Source organism: Sitophilus oryzae, unplaced genomic scaffold (assembly GCF_002938485.1).
Source record: "Sitophilus oryzae breed Bouriz unplaced genomic scaffold, Soryzae_2.0 scaffold_1802_pilon_pilon, whole genome shotgun sequence".
In the NCBI taxonomy this organism is placed as follows: Eukaryota; Metazoa; Arthropoda; class Insecta; order Coleoptera; family Curculionidae; genus Sitophilus; species Sitophilus oryzae.
The window spans coordinates 550065-570844 of NW_022146505.1; the positions used below are offsets into that span (position 1 = coordinate 550065).

The window sequence follows — 20780 nt, forward strand, 5'->3', positions numbered from 1 at the left end:
GACAGTCCTCTATAGGAGGTAGATATCCTCGGAGGATGAACAGCTGTTATCAGAGGAGGATAAAAATTACCCTGACCGCCCCCCTAAAACAGAAAAATCCAAATCCCCATTATGATGAGTTATAGACAGTATGATGAGTTATAACTCAAGAAAGGAGGACAAAATAGACCTTCGCGGTTATTACCCCTCCCCCCTCTACTTATTCTACATTCTAGCAGTCGCTAGTATTAATATTTACTAGAAGCTGTCAATTAAAAACATTCTGTACAAGAGGAAGAGGGAGCGCGTTGGTGGATGTTAGAACAAATACAATTTTAAGAACACTGAACCTTCATATTTAAGGTAATCCACTCATTTTAAAATTACAAGAAAACTATAACAAAATAGAGGCACTAAAATTAATATATTTGTCTTTATACTTAACTTCAGAAACCATCAAACATCTAGCCGCCACCGGGTAACTGACTATCAATCGACACGAAGGTGCACGAATAGGTTTTGCTTGCTCTGGTTTCAACTTTTTTCGTGATTCTCTAGATTTTTTAAAATGTAAATCCGAATTTTATTGTCTTGAATGTCTTATGTCAAATTTTCAGTCGGCTACTCTATCCATCTACCTATCTACTACCAGCTCTGATCGTAATTTCCGGATTAGTAAGTTACGGGCAGACAGTTAAAATGCAAGTTACAATGCAATACAGTTAAGACAGTCAAAATGCAAAGCGAATTTGAATGCTAGTAAGCATTCACTATAGTAACCCAAGTAGCATTTGGACGTTATCTAACGTCGGGTATACGTCGCGTTCAATAAACCCGACGTCGGGTACCAACGTCGGTTCGACCGCCTGACGACCCTTTTTTGCACCTAAATGGGGAATACAGATAGATTCGGGTCGCCTCGACGTCCGTATCTGACCTAATAGGGAATGTAATTCTACCAATTACCAACGTCATATTACGTTGGATTTCAGTTACTTAAAATTCGTCGCTAAGCACTTACGTTACGTTTGGTTTCATATTCGCTACCCTAAAAACCTAACCAAACTACCTAATTACAAATGGATTCATAATCACTCCTCGAATAGAACTATAAGTGCCTACCTAATTTCATATTATAATAATTCTGAATCATTAATCCAGACATCAGTTTTGTCAACGGAAGTCACTTTTTTGATATATCTGATTAAAATACTCTGGAAAACAACGAGCGCCTTCAAAATTAGGTAGATTTATGAAATAAAAATATTTATAAAAAAGTAACTCGCAAATTATTTTTTTTTTATTTTCTAGCTGGTTTAATCATAAAACTGTACTGTGGTTCCCCCCAAACTCAACCTTATCAATATTATTCTATTAGAAATCGGAATGTGAATATAAATTTTAAAAACAAAAAACGATTTTAAAATGGCTGACAATCGGATACTTATTAAGAATGGCGGATTTCTGTGTCCGACTAAATATGAACTACCAATATACCAATTCCGACCGGGTCTCCAACATTAGTCGTCACACGACCGAAGTCATCAAACCGGACGACCGGCAATCGTTGACTTTATTATTATGACGTATATAATTCCAACGTACGCCACGTAACCTCACTTTGCGTATCAGTGATTTGTGGATTTGTGCAACTATATCTTAGTTTTTGTTTTCTCCTTAAAAAAAATGGGCAGCCACTTTTTTAAGATACTATATATCCAAATTTAAAAGAATTGGAACCAGTACCTCACATGTGGGCGGAGGATGGGGTCTGCTGGTTTCCTAAGCTAAAAAATGAAATTAAGATGCACCAGTGTAATGCAGCATCTCTTCCGGATAAAAAGCATTCATGGGTGGAGGCAAGACATCACTACTACTATTACTATTTTGCAAAAGCCTCGACCTCTTTCTGTAAAATGTAGATGAATGTCTAAAGGCCTTTTTAGTGTTTTTTTAGGCATAATAAAAAAATTAAGTTTGTTTACAAAAACTTTTTATTAGGTTATGTTCATGATGTTCATTAGGCCGGGTAGACGTCGGGCTAGTTCAAGTATATGTATGTCGTGCAAGCCAACGTGGGAACGACGTTGGGAAATTAATAAAAATGGTACGTTGTTACTTTGTACGTCGACAGATCGTTGGATTTACCGACGCGGACCAACGACGTCGCTTTTAATAGGAAAGCGACGTCACCGGTCGTATCACCAGTGCCCGACCTAAATTTGCACAAAGTCTGACGTCGCTTCAGGTCAGATTTAGTTCGAAGTCAGATAGATGCTACTTGGGAAGCTCCAATGGATGCATTTTAAAGAAGTTTGTTTCAAAATTAATTGTTGAACTTTCACTGGCGCATGGCGTAGTGAAATCGTACTCAATCTAGAATGCCACTTTATCTAAAGAAGAAAACATTCGACCAATGTGTACTACCAATCATTACCTATGCATAGCAAACCTGAAAAGTTAAATTGGACATTATAAGGAAACTGCAGGTCGCACAACGCGCAATGGAACGAAATATGCTGGGGATAACCAAGAGAGACCGTAAAAGAATAGAGTGAGTACGACAAAAGACCCAGGTAATAGATGTCATCCACTGAGTCAAATCCCTCAAGTGGCAATGGGCAGGACACTTGGCAAGAAGGATGGACAACAGATGGACCATAAAAATTACAGCATGGAACCCACGAGGAATTAAGAGACCTAGAAGAAGGACCAAATCTGAGTTGGGACCATGATATTTGGAAATTAGCAGGGATAACTTGGGACCGCATAGCCAACAATAGACAACCAATGGGTCCAACTATAAAGAGAGTATCTAAATATGTGAGGGAGGCTACACCATAATTTGAAGTGGTTGAATAAGCTGCTAATGATGATAAATTTTTTAATAAGCTTTATGATATTTAACACTGTCGAGACCATTTCACCTCATAAATAAAACAACTCTACACTTAAAAATATTTTAATAGCACACAATATGTAATCGTATATCTCGCGAGATAAAAACAATTACATCAATAAATATATTAAATGGATTTTGCATGGAAAAATACCAGTGATTAATGCAAAAACAGAAAGATAGACATTAGCACACACCGATGAAATGATTTAAATTAATAAAGATAAGGAATTTTTTATCACATAACATAATAAATTAACACACGGTTTCTTTATTTCGAATGTTTAAAAAATAATTTGCAAATATCTGAGTTACGTAAATTAAATTAGAGGACTTATTATACTTAAAGCAACGCTGTTTTAAATGAAGATAATAGATATAATATATATATAAACATAAAAATATAAACTGATTTTTGTAGTTTCTAACTTCAATCAAAGTATATAATTATTCATAGATATCAATTTATCAAAACATACTGTCTGCATGTTAATTGACATTGTTTCGACTTTGTACAGGGTGGGTCAAATTCGACGCTTTTAAATGGAAACACCCTTTTCTATAGGAGATAGACAAAAACTAATATCGGTGTCTGGAGCTCAATTTTTGTAAAAAAACATGATGGTGAAAACCGCATATCGATATCTGGTACCGTTTCGGAGTTACGGGGTGTTTTTCAAAAATATGCATTTTTAACAAATCGCTGTACTTTTTTGCTATGGAAAATGTTGTATTTTTATGAAAACATTTCCAAAGCACCTTTTTACGTAGAATTTAATGATTTAAGTATAATTTTATTAAAATTAATAATTTAAGAATTATCAACAGAAATTTTGATTTTTTATATGAAATACCCTGTATATCTTTAATTTATTGAAAATAATTTAAAATTACCTTTCCAAAAATATAACACACTTGATATTTTGCTCGATTCCTCTTGGAGATATAGAGTATACAAAAATTCGCCAGCTTTAAATAAGTAGATGCTTTGAATGGCACCGGCTGCAATGCAAAAAAATTCTAGCAGTGAGCATCAATTAAAACGAAAGTAATATTTGCTATGAGAGATGCAGAATTTTATAACAATTTAAAATATATTTAACCAACATCAACACATTTGAACTATATCTGATAACAATAAAAATAAATAGCAAACCAAGACATGAGATTTTGCTGCCGGTGTTCGACATATCGAGCGTCTTCTGTTATGGACAGACGGGGCAGTTTTTGAACATTTCTCGCGGAATTCATTAACTCAGTGGGGGTGAAAGATACCCTCTCATAACTGCTAAGTATTTCTAATTCTTGTCTAGATTATACGGAAGAATATGGAACCTTTATTCTTCCGCAAATATATCCATAGGATTACTTATATCTCGACGGCTAACAACTGGGATCTTGGTTAGCTCTTCAATTATTCTTGAAATTGGCTGCAAAATTTGCTCATAACTTCAGTGTTCTGAGGCGGTGCCTCGTCTTGCTGGAAAAATATGTTTTCGAGTTCCATTAAGGGCATATCATCAATAAGGGGTCCAAAGCCTAGTTAAAAGTGGCGAACTTTTAAAAACTCTGTATTTCGAAGGGGAATATAACAAAATATCAAGTGTGCTATATTTTTTGAAAGGTAATTTTAAATTCTTTTCGGTTAATTAAAAATATAGAGGGTGTCCCAAATAAAAAATCAATTTTTTTGTTGATAACTTAAATTATTAATTTTAAAAAAATTATACTTATACCATTAAATTCTACGTAGAAAGGTGCTTTGGAAATGTTTTCATAGAAATACAAAATTTTCCATAGCAAAAAAGTTACAGCGATTTGTTAAATATGCACATTTTTGAAAAACACCCCCTAACTCCGAAACGGTAACAGATATTGATGTGCGGTTTTCACCATCATGTTTTTGATGAAAATTGAGCTCCAGACACTGATATTACTTTTCGTCTATCTGCTATAGAAAGGGGTGTTTTCATTTAAAAGCATCGAATTTGACCCAGCCTGTACAATATAAAAATACCAGAAATATAATGAAGAATTATTTGGTCTTATCGCTAAAGCTTTTGTCAACTTTTGTGCTGTTTTTAAACAATTACATGCATTTCTATTATAGTAAAACTATTTAAATATTTTCAAGCAAATATTGGTATTCCTTTTTAAGAAATATAAATATGCACTTTTGCTAAAAAGTACATACTTTTATAAGACTATTTATATTAATTTATATGCATTTTTTGCCGAAATTTACAACAAATTTGATAAGTAAAAACAGGAGGACTGTCAAAGGCTTAAGAGGCATCTAAATCCGATGAGATTGACGGACGAATCCATGTGACGATTTTGTCGATCTGAAGAGGAAACAACAGAACACTTTTTGTACCACTGGTACACGGAACCTGGTAGATGTGTGAATTTTTCTATTAGGAAATGATAAGGCATTGACAATGAGCTATATGGAGGTATCCAAGATATTAGACTTTTCGAAAAGAATATGACAGGAAAATGCAGCCTAGAGCTCAGAAGAGGATCACAACATAGATCAGAAAATGTTGCAGTGGAACAGGCCGAAAGCCACCTCAAAAATATAATCATTTTTATGTATTTTAATTGTCTCTACATTTTATTTTTTAAACTTTTCTTTAAATTTCTGTATTATTAGTATATTTTCAAGAAATAATTTTTATTATTTTCATCATAAATTTTGTAGAAATTAATATATCTAATCATAATAATTTTATCTATTAGCATTATGAAAATATTAAGTGATTTCATTCATATTTATAAAAATAACAATTACATTATCAATTACTAATAAAAAACTAAAAAGTCAAAAGCTTAACACAGATTAAAATAATAAACTGGAAAAATTATTTTAGTAGCACCTAATACTTACAAAAAAATTTCAACCAACAAATTGGTATACAGGGTGTCCTAAGCTGAGCGTGCGTTAGAAGTTTCTAGAGAACTATAATACCTAGATCGGAGATTTTTTGCACATCATTGTTTCACAACGAGATCTATCGATTAAAAATATTATCAATATGGCGGCACTTCCGGAAACACCGGAAGTTCACAGTAACTTTCTTATTTTAAATTGGTGCCCCCATTTTTTATTACATACTTAAATTCTATGTAAAATTTATGAATTTTGATATTAATATTCTATACCTAACTAACCGTTTGTGAGAAAAAAAAATTTAAAATTTTTGGAGGAATAAAACTGCCTGTCGAAAAAAATTGTATAGCCTAAACGTCAAATTTATTGATTAACGCAGTCACTGTGACATAAAGAGAAGACATGTGGCTATCTACTTAAAAAATTAAATTTTTCCAGTGTCCTATAATAATGGTGGTAGCTGTTATTGAATTGGGCGATTAAAAATTATTATAAATCATTTTTTTCAATGGAAAACCCACTTTTTTTGTGTGTTGATACCCTGTATATGTATATAAATAATTAATAAATATTAAATAAAGATCAAAAAATCCCAAAAAATAAGAACAGCAAAATGTTAAGAACAGCAATAAAATAACACAGTATTTAAAGAATTAAAAATAATTTGTTTTTACAAGCGTATATATTATGAAAATATTCCAAAATTTTAAAAAGATCTATTGATTATTATCAGTTATTAATAAATTTACAACATATAGAATTGCAGTATATCAACTTATTATATCACATTGTGAAATAAATTAAGTTCATACATTTTGCCTTTTTCTTTTGTAAATAAAAATACGAGTAAGGAAGAATAAAAAATAAAAATCACAAAATAATTAATAATAAATAGTGAACGAATGAATCTGTGATTGGTTCCTTACATGAAATATCGTTGAAATATTTGTATTTTAATAAAAACAATGCTTTTAGATGTTTCAAGTTTAATAAGAATATTATAGTTTTAAGAATCTCTTGAAAAAGACTAAAAACCGAAACATATGTAGAGATAAAATTGATAATCATTGAACTTAAAGCACCTAAAAGCGCATTTTGTTAAATTACTATGTATCGTGTATAATATCGTGTATAATATCGTGTATAATAAATTTCAAATTTAAAAAAAATACGATGTACTTAAACAGCCGTTAAACGGTAGCCTACTAAAATGCCGTTAATAGATATTGTGACGTCGTTCATGTCGGCGGAAAGCAATGCCTAGCTATAAGCATTTTGCAAGAGCACCTGTGGCTCCGTGGCTGAGGCTATCGCTTCGTGAACGAATGGTCCGTGGTTCAAATCTCACGCCGATCAAGACTTTTTTATATTTTTTTTTGCTTATAGCGTGATCTTATTGCATTGGTTTCACTCTTTTTGATTGGATTGGTTTAGTTATTTAGCGGGTTGGTTATCGTAGTTATTTGGAGGGTGTTAATTCATTGGTTAGTTGGTTATTTGGTGGGGTTGGTTGGTTTTTACTAATTTATATTTGTTTTTTATATTTTTTTATCAGTGTCGAGGTTAGTTGCGTTGGTTAAGTTGGTTATTTGGTGGGGTGGATAGCGTTGGTTAGTCCTTATAAAATTCCTATATTTCATAAAGCCTTCAAGTGCGTCACATCAACATTAGCGTAACTAGCAATTTATCCTGGGGTGGGCGGGGGGCCTGGGATTGAGCCCAAGGGGGGCCTAGGGCTTTTGTTTTTTTAAAAATGAAATATAATTTTAAAAAACACATTTTTTGAATAAAACTATCTATCAATAAATTTCATAGACTTGGTTATCAAACCGTGTTCCCGTAGATTACTTAAATACCTACAAATTTTCTAAAAAAAAAATAAAAATTAACACATTTTAACCTAACCTAACCTAACTAAACAAAATAATATTAACTAAACAAAACTAGAAAACGTCATTTTACTGCATCACGAGCAAATAAAAATTAACACGTAGCCAAGAGTCATAATTCAGGATTTCTCTGGGGGGTGTCCAGCAGTACCTGAAAGGGCCCGGCACCCCCGGGCACCCCTGTTGTTACGCCAATGGACATTAACGACGTCATACCTATTAACGGCATTTTAGTAAGCTACCGTTTAACGGCAGTTTAAGTACAGAATAACGCTAGTCAGTTTATAGTAAAGCATAAAAATAATTGCAATGGTAACATAACATAATTTTCAGACTCACCGTATTGTTTTGGGTATTTTCTTTATTTGCAGATCACTCTTGCTGATATTCACTGGCTCAGCACTGATACCTTCCCTCTTAATTCTGGCTTCTTGAGTTTGCACTGGAGGTACTTCTATGTGAAGTTCATTCTTCTCACTTCCGGTACTGTTGTTATTGTTAGGCCAAATATCATCACCCAGCGATAATTGCTTAGTTATGATTTTCTGAGTGATTGGTCTAACGACCTGCCTAAATTTATCTATTTCATTTTGAAGGTATTTAATTAAAAGTTCTTTATCTTCGAGTTTTCTTTCAAGTTGTTCGATGATACTATCTTTTTTAGAGAGTTCTTTGCACTTTTCTTCAAGTAGTAGTTTATAGTTTTGGATGATTTCCACTTCGCGGGGTGACATTTTCTTTGATCGATGCACTAATTTAGTTACAAAACCGTAGCAGCTCATTTTAGTTGTAAACAATGTTCATGGTTCGACACAAGCACACTTTTGAGTTAATTTAGAACTAGAATTAAATAAATAAACATAAGCTAATGTTAAAAGTAGACGTTTTTCAGTTCATTGTTACTTAATCACTGATACACCACATACTAAACTTTTATCTCGATTTTTTGTTAAATGACTAAATTTTTGATAACGATAATTGTTGATACCCTTAATTTTTAATTGTCTTATTATTTTCTTATATTACAGTGGGTAGGTTTGAAAATCTGGTAACATCACCCATCAGCATAATGTCAATAAAATTAGCGTTAAAAACTAGAAAGTCATAGACGAAGAGATTATGGATATTTTGTGTGAAATACTTAGAATTTTAGTATTTTTGCTCTATTTTAGTAATGTTAAAATTCAAAACAAAGTATATGCCCTTATATTTTGGAGAGTATAGGTATATATTGGCAGCAACTGTTATATTAGATATAAATTAGTTTTATATTTTAATTTAATGGCGTAATATAAAAACATTTAATTGCAACAGAAATATACTATAGATAGATCTTACAAAGTAATCCAATAAAAATAAATGTGCGATATCTATTTAGGTTAATATTGAGTACTTGCTAAATTAATATATCTTAGACATGAAGCAGTATAAATAATATTGAATAGCGAAGTACGAAGGCTTTATCCTTCGATTTTATGTTTGGCATTTCAAGCATTATTTTCCCATTAACGATCGTGGAATATTTTATAAAGACTAATATCAAGCATAATAATAAAATTGAAAATACAACCGTGAACTAAATGGTAGTGTTAAGTTTATTATTTTTACTTTGAAGAAAGCTATAGGATTGAACTTTTTCTGATATCTTCAAATATTCTTCCTAATAACATGATTTATATACAAAAAAGATACATCTAATATATAAAATTCTCGTGTCACAGTTTTAGTTGCCTAAGCTTCATTCAGAACCTGGCAATTAGTGAAATACATTAGTGGTTTCAATTAGCGTAGAAGTTTGTTCCTTTAATTTCAATGTGAGCATTTAGAACGTCAACTTTAGTGGTCGATATTTTCAATTAGTAGAAAAAGTTTACTTTTTTAACTTTTAACTTTTCAACTAATTATACTTAAAAATTTGCGAGAAATGTCATTTTGGCCTTTGATTATCTTCCGTCAAGAGAAATTGTGGATAGAAATCAAAAGTTGATTGTTTTATAAGCTAAATATTAAGCTATCTCTTTGGATACAATTGACTAAAGCAAACTGTGGCTAGGATATTCTATTAACTTTAATTATGTTTTTTTAAAAAGTGTGAATGATCGTAAACTAAAGAGTATAAAGTGTAATTGAAACCACTAATTTATTCCACTAATTGCGAGGTTTTGAATGAAGATTCAGCAGGACTGAGAATAGGTTGTTATCTATTAATAGGTTGTTATATATTTTAATTTTAATTTTTTTATGATGTGACATTAAAAATACACACAACCCTAAATTTTCACCATCCTACCATCAACTCCTATTTTTTAATAGCGATATTAGTAATTCAATAATTTTTTCAGCCCAGTAAATAAAAATGACTAGTCCCATGAAAAAAATAGTTATATGGCAAAACAACGTTTGCGCAGTCAGCTAGAAAGACATAAATATCGAATAGTGTACTACATACCATTTTTCTAGATTTTTAGTCGTTATTTACTCGAAACTTAATGAAACATCGATGAAAATTTAGAAAAAATGCAATAATTTTTTGTTTCAATGTACCCAAACATGCTTAGGACTAAGAAACTAGAAAAACAAATTGTACAAATTTTCCCGAAACTCATAAAATAAATTGGAACTCTTCGAATTATTAATCATAAACTGTTAAAATTATTGTGTATTGAAGTTTGACAATAGGCCGTATTCATAAAGAAGAGCATTTACTTTTACTTGTAGAAATCGAAGCATTAGGCGGTATTTTTAAAAACGAAGCCGTACCTTCTGCTTTCAAAAAATGAAGCAATTCCTTCAAGGTATATGCATAAAGAAAAGTGAAGGAAAAGGTAAGTCTTCCATGGATTTGCTTTAAAGTAAAAGGTCTTTTGTTTTTCGTATTTATGAAAAGAAGCATTTGCTTAAAAAATAAAGGTTTTACTTCTAAAAAAAGGAATCTAGGTTCACAACAACTTTTCTCACTCTTTTCAGTAGTTGGCCAACTATCAAACAGCTCGGAATGTAAAAAATGTCTATTTGTAGGTAACATCTACCTAGTAATCTTTGGTTGTGTGGTTTCAGTGTTGTGTTTGTTATGGATAATATGGTGCATTTACATACAAGAAAATACTACAAACCAAGACATACGCCACGTGAATCAGATTTCAAAACGTTAGTTAGATTTGAGGAGAATGTGGTGTGGTTGGCGGACCACTTTCTTGATGCGAATCTTGAAACACGTGGAGCAGCCCTCTATCACCTGTGCAGAAAATGAAAGTATTTCTGCGTTATTGGATTTCAGAGCGGAATTGCTGAAGAATTGGGATGTACGCAGCCCACAGTGTCTAGAATATTTCATGAGGTGCTTGAGCAGCTTGTACAACAGGCTGACGAATGGATTCGGTTCCCAAACACAGAAAATCAAATCATGCAGGCCAAAGAAAAGTGGTTGACCAGGTTCCATTTCCCAACAGCCATTGGGTTATTAGAATTTTTTAGAATTAGAATTAAACCCCATGCTGTTAATAACCCCAAGAATTAAAAAAATTCTTGGGGTTATTAACAGCATGCACATTCATATTGAAAAGCCAGCCGAATTTGGAGACGATAAATCTAAAAGGTTTTAGCAGTGTTAATGTGCAGGCCACATGCGACCAGAATTGTGTTATATACTAGTATAGATGCAAGTTCGCCTGGATCAGTTTATGATTCTCGTATATGGAAGAATTCGGCAGTATGTGAAGTCATGAACAGGACAAGAAACACTATACTACTAGGGGGCAGTGGATATGGTATAATGTCATGTCTCATGACTCCCTATCCCAACCCCCTCTAGGAATATCAGAGCGAATCTATCTTATATCAGCTTAAATCAGAGCGAGTTGTGATTGAGCATATATTTGGGCAACTGAAACGACGACTTCCTATTCTAAAGTATGGATGCAGAGTGAAATTTACCAGTATTCCTAAAGTTATAATTGTATCTCTGTACCTTTTACTTTATTTATCCAAAGCATTTCCTTGCAAGGAAAATGTAGAGATTATAAATACGAATTGTAGTAAAAACCTTTTACTTCTACCTTTTACTTGAAAAACCCTCTTTCGGTTCGACGAAATAAACGTGCAGTGGTTAGCCGACTACTTCATTGGCGAGAATCTGGAAACCAGGTGAGGGGCGCTTTTGCCAGTACAGAAAATGAAAGTGTTTTACGGTACATGGCAGATCCGGGTTTCCAGAGCGGTATAAGTGAGGAACTGGGATGTACACAGTCTACAGTCTCCAGGATTGTCGATACCACTCTCCGTCTCATTGTGGACAAGGCGGCTGACTGGATTAAGTTCCCGTCGATCAAAAATGAAGTTATGGAAGCCAAAGTGAAATGGTCAACAAAAAAAAAATCCGACTGCAATAGGAGCTATCGACTGTACGCATGATAAAATTAAAAAGCCGCGTCTATTTGGAGATGAATATGTAAACCGCAAGAATTATGCTAGTATTAATGTTCAAGACATATGTGATCAAAATTATGTTTTCATGAATATCGATGCACGGTGGCCCGGCTCTGTGCATGACAGTCGAATTTGGAAAAATTCTTCTGTTCTTGAAATTATGCGGCGGACGACTAATACGGTGTTGTTGGGAGACAGTGGCTATGGTATAATGTCCTGGTGAATAGAAACAGTTTCGTAGGCTATTAGCGATATACCGGTTGATAAAAATGTGGTATTATTTTCCCGAATATTTTAAAACACGGGTCTTTGTTTGTTCTCTGCGTATACATATAATTTGATTTTTGAAAAATATGCATATAAATATTAAATAAAAATAACATTTGTGTTTCTATTCACCTGCTATTCGGGAGAATAGAAACACACATTGATGTTAAGGTTTTTATCTATTCTATTTCCAACAAGGTGATTAGAAACAGTAAATTATTACATATTTAAGTAGGTTTAACAATAATTAACAATACATATAATATAACAACTTACATGTACCAGCTTATGTATTACTTTAAAAATAAATATTTTATTTATTAAGTTTTCGCGCCATACAAAATAGGTGATAAATCGATCTCACATTTATTGATCAGCTGATTGACAGAAACAATGCTGCCACAGATAAAAATATAGTTTTTACATTTTATTGTGTATTACCAATGATAGAAAAATTAGATATGTCGACTCTTTTTACTTTGAATATTTTTAATCGTGATTTGATTTTTTTCAGAAATGTTGTTTCTTTTCACCACTATGTTTCTATTCCCCCCATTTTACGGTACCAGCAAACACTCTAACCTAACCTAACCTAACATAATATCTTAAACAATTTGATTGTGTTAATAATCGACGAACGCATTTAAAGTTAAATTTAACTCAAATAAAAACCCAGCGATGATTTAATAATGGTCTAAAAATAGACAAGAACCACATGTCAAACTGTTTGGTAAAATTAAATTCGTTAATTGTATTCTAATAATTGAAAGCTTCTCCAGCGATGCTCGTGGCTGATACGATAGTTACAGCGTTTTCTAATTGCTTCGCCCACATGACCGTCATAAGGATTTAGACCATAAAACGTAATTGAAAATAATGGAACGTTTAAAAATCATGTAGAAATGGTTAAAAATAGATTGTATTTTTACGGTGTCTATTAAGAAATGTCATTAAAATAATCGTAGTATTAAAATAACACCTCATGGTACTTACATCTCTTGAATATGGGTGTAGCAAACCCGAAATGGCCTAGCTTAAAAATTAACTCACTTTACTACAACTTGGATTCTTATCTTATAAATATTGTTGTGATGAATATAATCAGATTAAAAAATTTAAAAAATCAGGGTCGGACTTTAAATAATAATTAAATACATAGTTTTGTTCTTGTTAAGGTACCCAAAGCAAAAAAAAGTACAGAGTGTAGCATATCATTGTACTCAGGAGATCGATTTCTTTCAAAAACTGAAATAAAAAATACAGGTCCGTATTTAAAAAAATTAAGTCGGCTTCTGTATCTCACAAATTACCAGCTAATTTAAAAATATAAAAATACTATCAAATAGCTCTGATAAAGTGGCTATGAGAATGTGCAATTAGTTTGTTGATTTTCTAAAAAGTAATGATAGGAAAAAAATCCGTTCCAAAAAACTCAGCAATCCTTGAAATTTTTAAAACTTTTTTGATGGCATCTTGGTGAACATTCCAAGGCGGCAGGTTAGCCCCAATTTAACAATCTTCGTATCTATTACGGTTTCCGAGATACCAATGCTCGTACTTCGAATTTGTAGCACCCTGTATATACCAGAGGCTAATATTCCCTATGAGCGTATAAGTGTAGTCGTTTATACAGAGCATATCTCTTTAAAAACAAGAACTCCACCTCAAGTGTTTGATCCGCATTCCCTACTCGTAATACGCGAGCTAAATTTTTTCTCAGCAAAAAAAATCACTGCAGGTTTATTTTTCCAATTTTCCAGTCCAAACAGAGCTGCACTATAACGCATAATAAAGCCATTAAAACGCGGCGTTGCTCAATGCCGGCCACACCCACCGCGAGCTGCTCGACTTGAAAATATCCCCGAGCATAAGCGAAAGAAACAAGCGAAGAAAAAAAGGAGAAGCCGCTTCGATTTTGGCCAATTACCGACAACGTTTGCGCTCATAAATATCGGCAATTAATGCGGACAGTATGGCGTCATAAAAATGTCGCGGAGGCGCTCCCTTACGGCCGCCATAGTCATTACAACGGTATATGTCGCTGATAATAGCGTTTATCTTTTTCGGAAACTACGTAAAACATGTTTTTTATATGAGACGTCATTTTTGAATGGCGATTTTTATCAGTTTGTGTCCGGCAAGGTTTGAGGGACGTTTATCCAGTACAAACCTGTAAAAATGTTTTTTTATATATATATTCGGGTCAGAGCGTCCTACGACGTTTTCCGATGCCTAACTTCCACCCTGTGCGATTTTCCCATTGATCTTCGGCCAGATTTTTCTCGCTCATCGATTTTCTTATTCCTTCCATCCATGTTTTCTTGGGACGTCCTCTCTTTTGTTTACCAGATGGTATCCAATAAAATACTTATTTTGGAATTCCTTCATTGTGCATTAATTGTTTTTGTCCTATATCATTCACTATTGTTCCATCTATTCCCATCTGTCGTCTAATGTCTTCATTTCTGGTTTTATCTTTCCGTGAAATTCTCATTGCTCTTCTAATCGCGTCCATTTCTGTTGTCTCTAATTTCCTTTTATTCCTTTCAGTGAGTCGCCCATGTTTCACATCCATAGAGTAATATACTTTTAACTAGTGTCTTGTATATATATTATATTTCTTGTTCTTTGTAATTTCAGTGCTCCATAGAATGCCATTTATGCATCTGATAACTTTTCGTGCCTGTATTACTCTGTTGTTAATTTCTCTATTGTCCGTTCCATCTCCTGTAAATATCGAATCCAGGTACCTGTAATCTTCACATGCATTAAATTCCATATTATTGTCGAAAATAAGATTTTCTATATTGGATCCAATTGGAAGGTATTTACTTTTTTTCTGTATTTACTAAATTTTTTTTAATGTTAAAATTTAAAGTTTGAAACTTGTAATTTTAGGCTTGTTACTTTGAGAAAAAAGTTGCAAATTAGTTTACTCCCCCTACAATCAGTTTCCAACTAAAATAAAACTGCTGGACGCACACGCATGCAACTCATTCTAAATCAGTTTCAATCAGTTGGTGTAGCAGATCAATTAAAAAATGCAATGTCAAATTCCGAATATTGAGAATCAGATGATGATTAATTATCATCATCCTCATTCATTATCATAAATACCGCAGACAACGCAGGACTCATAGATGCTTTCTCTATCACGTAGTTTTTGGAGTACCACAGAAAGAAAATAATTATAGAGTTCATCGTATTTCTCAACCTCTCCGACACATTGTATGTTCACTTCCATTTTGAAATATATAAAATAACCACGTGGAAATCACTTGAATACGGGCAACTTTAAAATTGCAACGGAACTGCCATCGCGGAAAATGGTCGCGAACAACAGATTTTTGACTGATTGCAAACTAGTTCCATTCGAATCGCTTCGTGTATGGCTTTACACTTCTATATGTTACCGAAGTTGTAAAATAGTTGCAAGTTCAACCAATTTGCAACTTTTGTCACAAAACAGTAGCACCGTTGGCCCTGCGACTTAGGCTATGCATGGAGCACGATATAGAAACTTTTTGGAGAAGCTTTATACTCTGTGGCAATATGAAGAGAATAGAAATGAACATATTGCCTAAACAAGAAAAATACTTAACGTTTTAGGAGGAATATATCCAACCGGTTATCAGAAGTCAAAATCAGAAATTATGTTAATAACTGAATCTCACTAAATCAGAATACTTAGATCTTTTGCACCCAGTAGAGATACTTCAATAAGTTGAAGACGGGAAGCCCAAATTTATTGCCTTTTTATTGAGAAAAATAATAGAAGAAAAGTCTTTTCACTGATTCTATTCATTCCAAAAATCTATTCCTCATAGTCGGATCAGGATCATCATTTTCAGCTTATTTAACCATTTTCAATTATGGTGTAGCTTTCATCATATATTTAGATACTCTCTTTGTATTTGAACCCATTGTTGTATATTGTTGACTATGCGGGCCCAAGCCGGGCAAATTAGCAGGGATAACTATGGATGACATCTATTACCTGGGTCTTTTGTCGTATTCACTCCATTCTTTTACGGTCTCTCTAGGTTATTTTCAGCATATTTAGTTTCATTGAGCGTTGTGCGACCTGCAGTTTCCTTATGTTGTCCGTTTTAAATGTTCAGGTTTCGCATGCAGAGGTCATGACTGGTAGTACACATTGGTCGAATGTTTTCTTTTTTAGATAAAGTGGCATTCCAGATTTGAGTATGACTGGGTTTCTTCCATAAGTACTCCATGTTAACTTTATTCGTAACTTGCAACATACGTATGTATGTTGTCCGTTTCAAAAATTTGGAAATCAATTTTAATCTTCCTTCTACTAATCTAATTCTTATAAAAAAATGCCTACACATTTGTTCCTGTTAGCAGTACAATATTACGATTATTTTAATTCAAATTTAGATATAATTTGATGTTATACATGACACATCTTCTGGCAATTATCTATGGGGGCTATTCTATAATGCTGTTACACAAGCCTCCACACCCCAATCTACAGGTGTATTCCGTTTTTCTTCTTCTTCTTACAGTGCCATACTCTATATAGAGCGTCGGCTACCTCTCGCAGGTACTTGTGATGTGTGTCATCAGTGTTTCACCAGTACACGGGACCTACAGTTTATTGCCGAATCCGAACGGCACTATTTGAGAGGCTGTACAAGGCAAATATACTCAAGGTGGTTTGCCATTGCCTTCCTTGAGGTGGCGGCTCGTTGGTCGCTCTATTTAGATAAATAAATATCTTTATTTAAATAAATAAAGCGACCGTACTGGCTGGGGATCGAACCCAGTACCTTCGACTCCGCAGATCGACACACTAACGCTGGAGCTACGGCCGGCCACAATTCGGATTTTAATGAAAGGTTTAAGATAGTGGTTTGGAAAAATCAAACTGTTAGCCAGAGTGCCAAAATAATGTAAGCTTTTTACTTTTTAGTTCACGTTTTCAAACCATATTTCTATGAATTTATAATTTCTTAGAGTTTTATTTACTTACTGTTTTCTTCCTACTTTTTTTGTTTTAATTTTATTGTAACCGTATATCCGAGGTTATCCAATTAGCGGTTAACACATAATGAGCTCCAGTTTTTTTTTCGGTGTACGAATATGGTTCGTCGTTGTAAACATGGTCAATTTGTATGGAACATTAACCGGTAGCTCGATGGATTCGAGCTAATGAGCTGTTAAATGCGAACGTGATACGCGATCCATTATCGACCTCAGTCTTAAACAATTTACTGGTGACGTTTATTGAGCGTTAAATAAATCACATGAGCCGATTGTTGCATTTCTGCCGTCCACGGTCTTTATTGGCTGTGAAATAGGAATTATGGTATCTAATTTGTTTATATTAGATCAATTTGCAGCCTAATGTATAGATTAATACATCAGATTTATTTCTATTTATGCTGAAAAATAACTTATAACAATTATTGACTTAAAAAAGTAAAGTAAAGATTTCAGTTAACGTCTTCTTTTTGCTGCCAGGGCTAATCTGGACGGGGCCTACTTTTTTTACGCGGAATCCGAACCGCTGTCCTCGACCATATCATGGTCAATGGCCTACCGACTTGGCAAGTGTCTAAATCAACTCTTACTCACGAGATATACAGGGTGGTCCGAACTGTATTCCGGAAACTTCGGCAGCCTATTTTACAGATAAAAAAAAAGTAAAAATTATGTCCTAAAATGATTAGTTTCGGAGATACAGGGTGTAGAAGTTTCATTTTTATTTCGATTTTTTCCAAATAATTCCTGAAGTAACGTCAATATTTGGATTAAAATTGGTGTCTGGGAGTTTTTTGACATGAGAAATTTGATTTTGATGTCAATATGACTCCTAGTAGTCGAGGGCGCCATCTACATATTTTTTAACTGGTTTGAAGAGTAATAACTTTTCTTCCGTACCTGTATAGAACTACTCAGTAAAAAAATATACATTTACGAGGTTTTTTATACGTGAAAAAGGTTTCTTGAAAAAAGGTCTCTTGGTAAAAATCGCTACGAGTAATGGGTTTCGAGATATTTGGAATCGAAATTATCAATACCTGTCATCATTGACATAAATTAAACATGTTGGCTAAATAGTTATTAGACTGAAATCATGAATTTGAAATGTTTTGTACCAAAAATTCAACAGAAACTGTTTTATCATCATTTTTTGCAGATAAATTTATGATTAATTTAAAAAAAATAAAAATTTCCCAAATTTATTATTTCAGTGAAATAACTATCTACTCAACGTGTTTATTCTTCGTCAATAATGGCATGTATTGACTATTTCCATTCTAAATATCTTAAGAACGGTTGCTCGTAGCGATTTTTATAAAGAGATATTTTTTACGTAGAAAGTCACAGAGTATATTTTTTTACTCGGTAGTTTTATACAGGTACGGACAAAAAGTTATTATGCTTCAAAACAGTTAAAACACATGTAGGTGGCGCCCTCTACTAGTAGGAGTCATATTGACTTGAAAATCAAATTTCTGATGTCAAAAAACTCCCAGATACCAATTTTCATCCAAATTATGACGTTACTTCAGAAATTATTTAGAAAAAATCGAAATAAAAATGAAACTTCTACACACTGTATCTCTGAAACTAAGCATTTTAGAACATATATTTTTACGAACCTTTTTACTTATTTTTATCTCCAGAATATGCCGCCGAAGTTTCCGTAATACAATTCGGACCACCCTGTATATCCGATCCGGCCTCGAACCGGCGTTAATGAACAGTGTGTGTCAATAGATTTTACACTTTTGCCTTTATTGGACAACAGCACGATACAGAGTTTCGAACCGGTAACCCGTCCATCCACTAGTATCGCATTACGTCGCTTAACTTCGGGGTTCTAATGGGAACCGGTGTTTCGACGTAGCTGGGCCGTTGTTGCCCTTATTGACTTAAAGAATATTAACTTCTAAGATAATTAATTTATTTTCTAATCTTATAACAGTATATTTTCTTTTTAAATTAATTTGCTTATTATCATCCTGTAGGAGTACGATACAGCCACGGGCAAGTAATGTTGGTAAGTGTAAAATTTACCAACATTACGAGGAAATATGCTGTTTAAAAATGATATTTAAAACAAAATGTGTTGTATTTCTCGTTTTCTTGCACAAATTTACATTGTTCGAAAAACTTTAGTGAAAATCATGTCATTGTGCTGTGATAGATTGTCGGTTTTTGAATAAAAATTTTTGTAAATTCTTTTATGATATATAACACTGATGTGTGCAGAAACGTATAAATAAATAAATATTGAAAATTATTATAAAAAACAAATAAATATTGTGTGCAGAAACGTATAACGTTTGTCTATAGACAAAATAAAGTTTTTTAAACAAGATGAAAACTAATCTAAGTGTTTTCGGAACCTAAATGTCCCAAGAAAATTAATTTAAGGTTCAAGAACTTAAAATTTCCAAGAGTATATTTTCTTACGTAATGTATTTATTATTTAGTCATTGTTCCTGCTCTTTATATACCCATTTTTACAAATCCTTGTCAAAACAAAGGAATTGTTTAATATAATTCGTACACAGAATAACTCAGGCAAGCGGCATTTAAATTAATACGGTTGATGGTTTCTGTACACAATTATCACATCCGTTTTGAGTTGCCATTATTGTGAATTAACTCAATACATATGCCGCTAATTTTGCTACAATTGAATTTATAAGCATTAATTGAAATTTGTTAATGGTCACTTATATCACAGATAACACGTTATCTGATATAAGTGATATGTATACAGGGTGAGTCTTAAATAAGTGCAAATATTTTAGAGCTGGTAGATCTCGATAAAAGAAACATATTTTCTCTTTGCCGTTTTTCAAATAAGTCCAAAATAACGCAGATATTTTACTTTGTTGTGAAATTTTCCAAAAAAAAAAAAATATTTTTGCTTAAATTGCCATTGGATCTTTTCTGGATTTGCTTTCTTGTAAATTTAATTTATTTCCTATTTTGTCATATTATCAAGAAATTATATTTTTGAACTAAAAACCAAAAAAAATTTCACATTTTCAATTTTTTTTTCGCGAAAAAAACCCTCATAATCGTGTTTCTGCGGTCAAAATATACTACCCTTAAAATATTTGCACTTATTTAAGATTCGCCCTTTATATTAATAAAGGGATATAATAGATATTTTGGGGTTGATATATAAAACAAAAAAGTAAGACAAGGAGACGCGATATCCCCAAAGCTGTTTACAGCAACACTAGAAGAAATCTTCCGTCAAATGGACTTGATCAACAAAGGATTAAAAATAGATGGAGAATACCTTAACAATCTAAGATTCGCTGATAACATAGTCCTAATTGCCAATACCCCTGAAGAACTACAAGCTCAAATTAATGAACTAAATACCATCAAAAAAGTAGGTCTCAAAATAAATTTAGCATAAACTAAAGTAATG

At 32.9% G+C, this 20780-nt stretch overlaps 1 protein-coding gene across 1 annotated transcript in view; it reads right to left on the minus strand.

Moving 5' to 3' along the window:
• The window catches only part of LOC115883054 (cGMP-dependent protein kinase 1-like), a 66538-nt gene that overhangs the window by 9731 nt on the left and 36027 nt on the right, over positions 1-20780 (minus strand). The window contains exon 2 of the mRNA XM_030901329.1: positions 8000-8500. Coding sequence (XP_030757189.1) covers positions 8000-8442 — 443 coding nt within the window. The 5' untranslated portion in view covers positions 8443-8500. The remainder of the gene's footprint in view (positions 1-7999; positions 8501-20780) is intronic.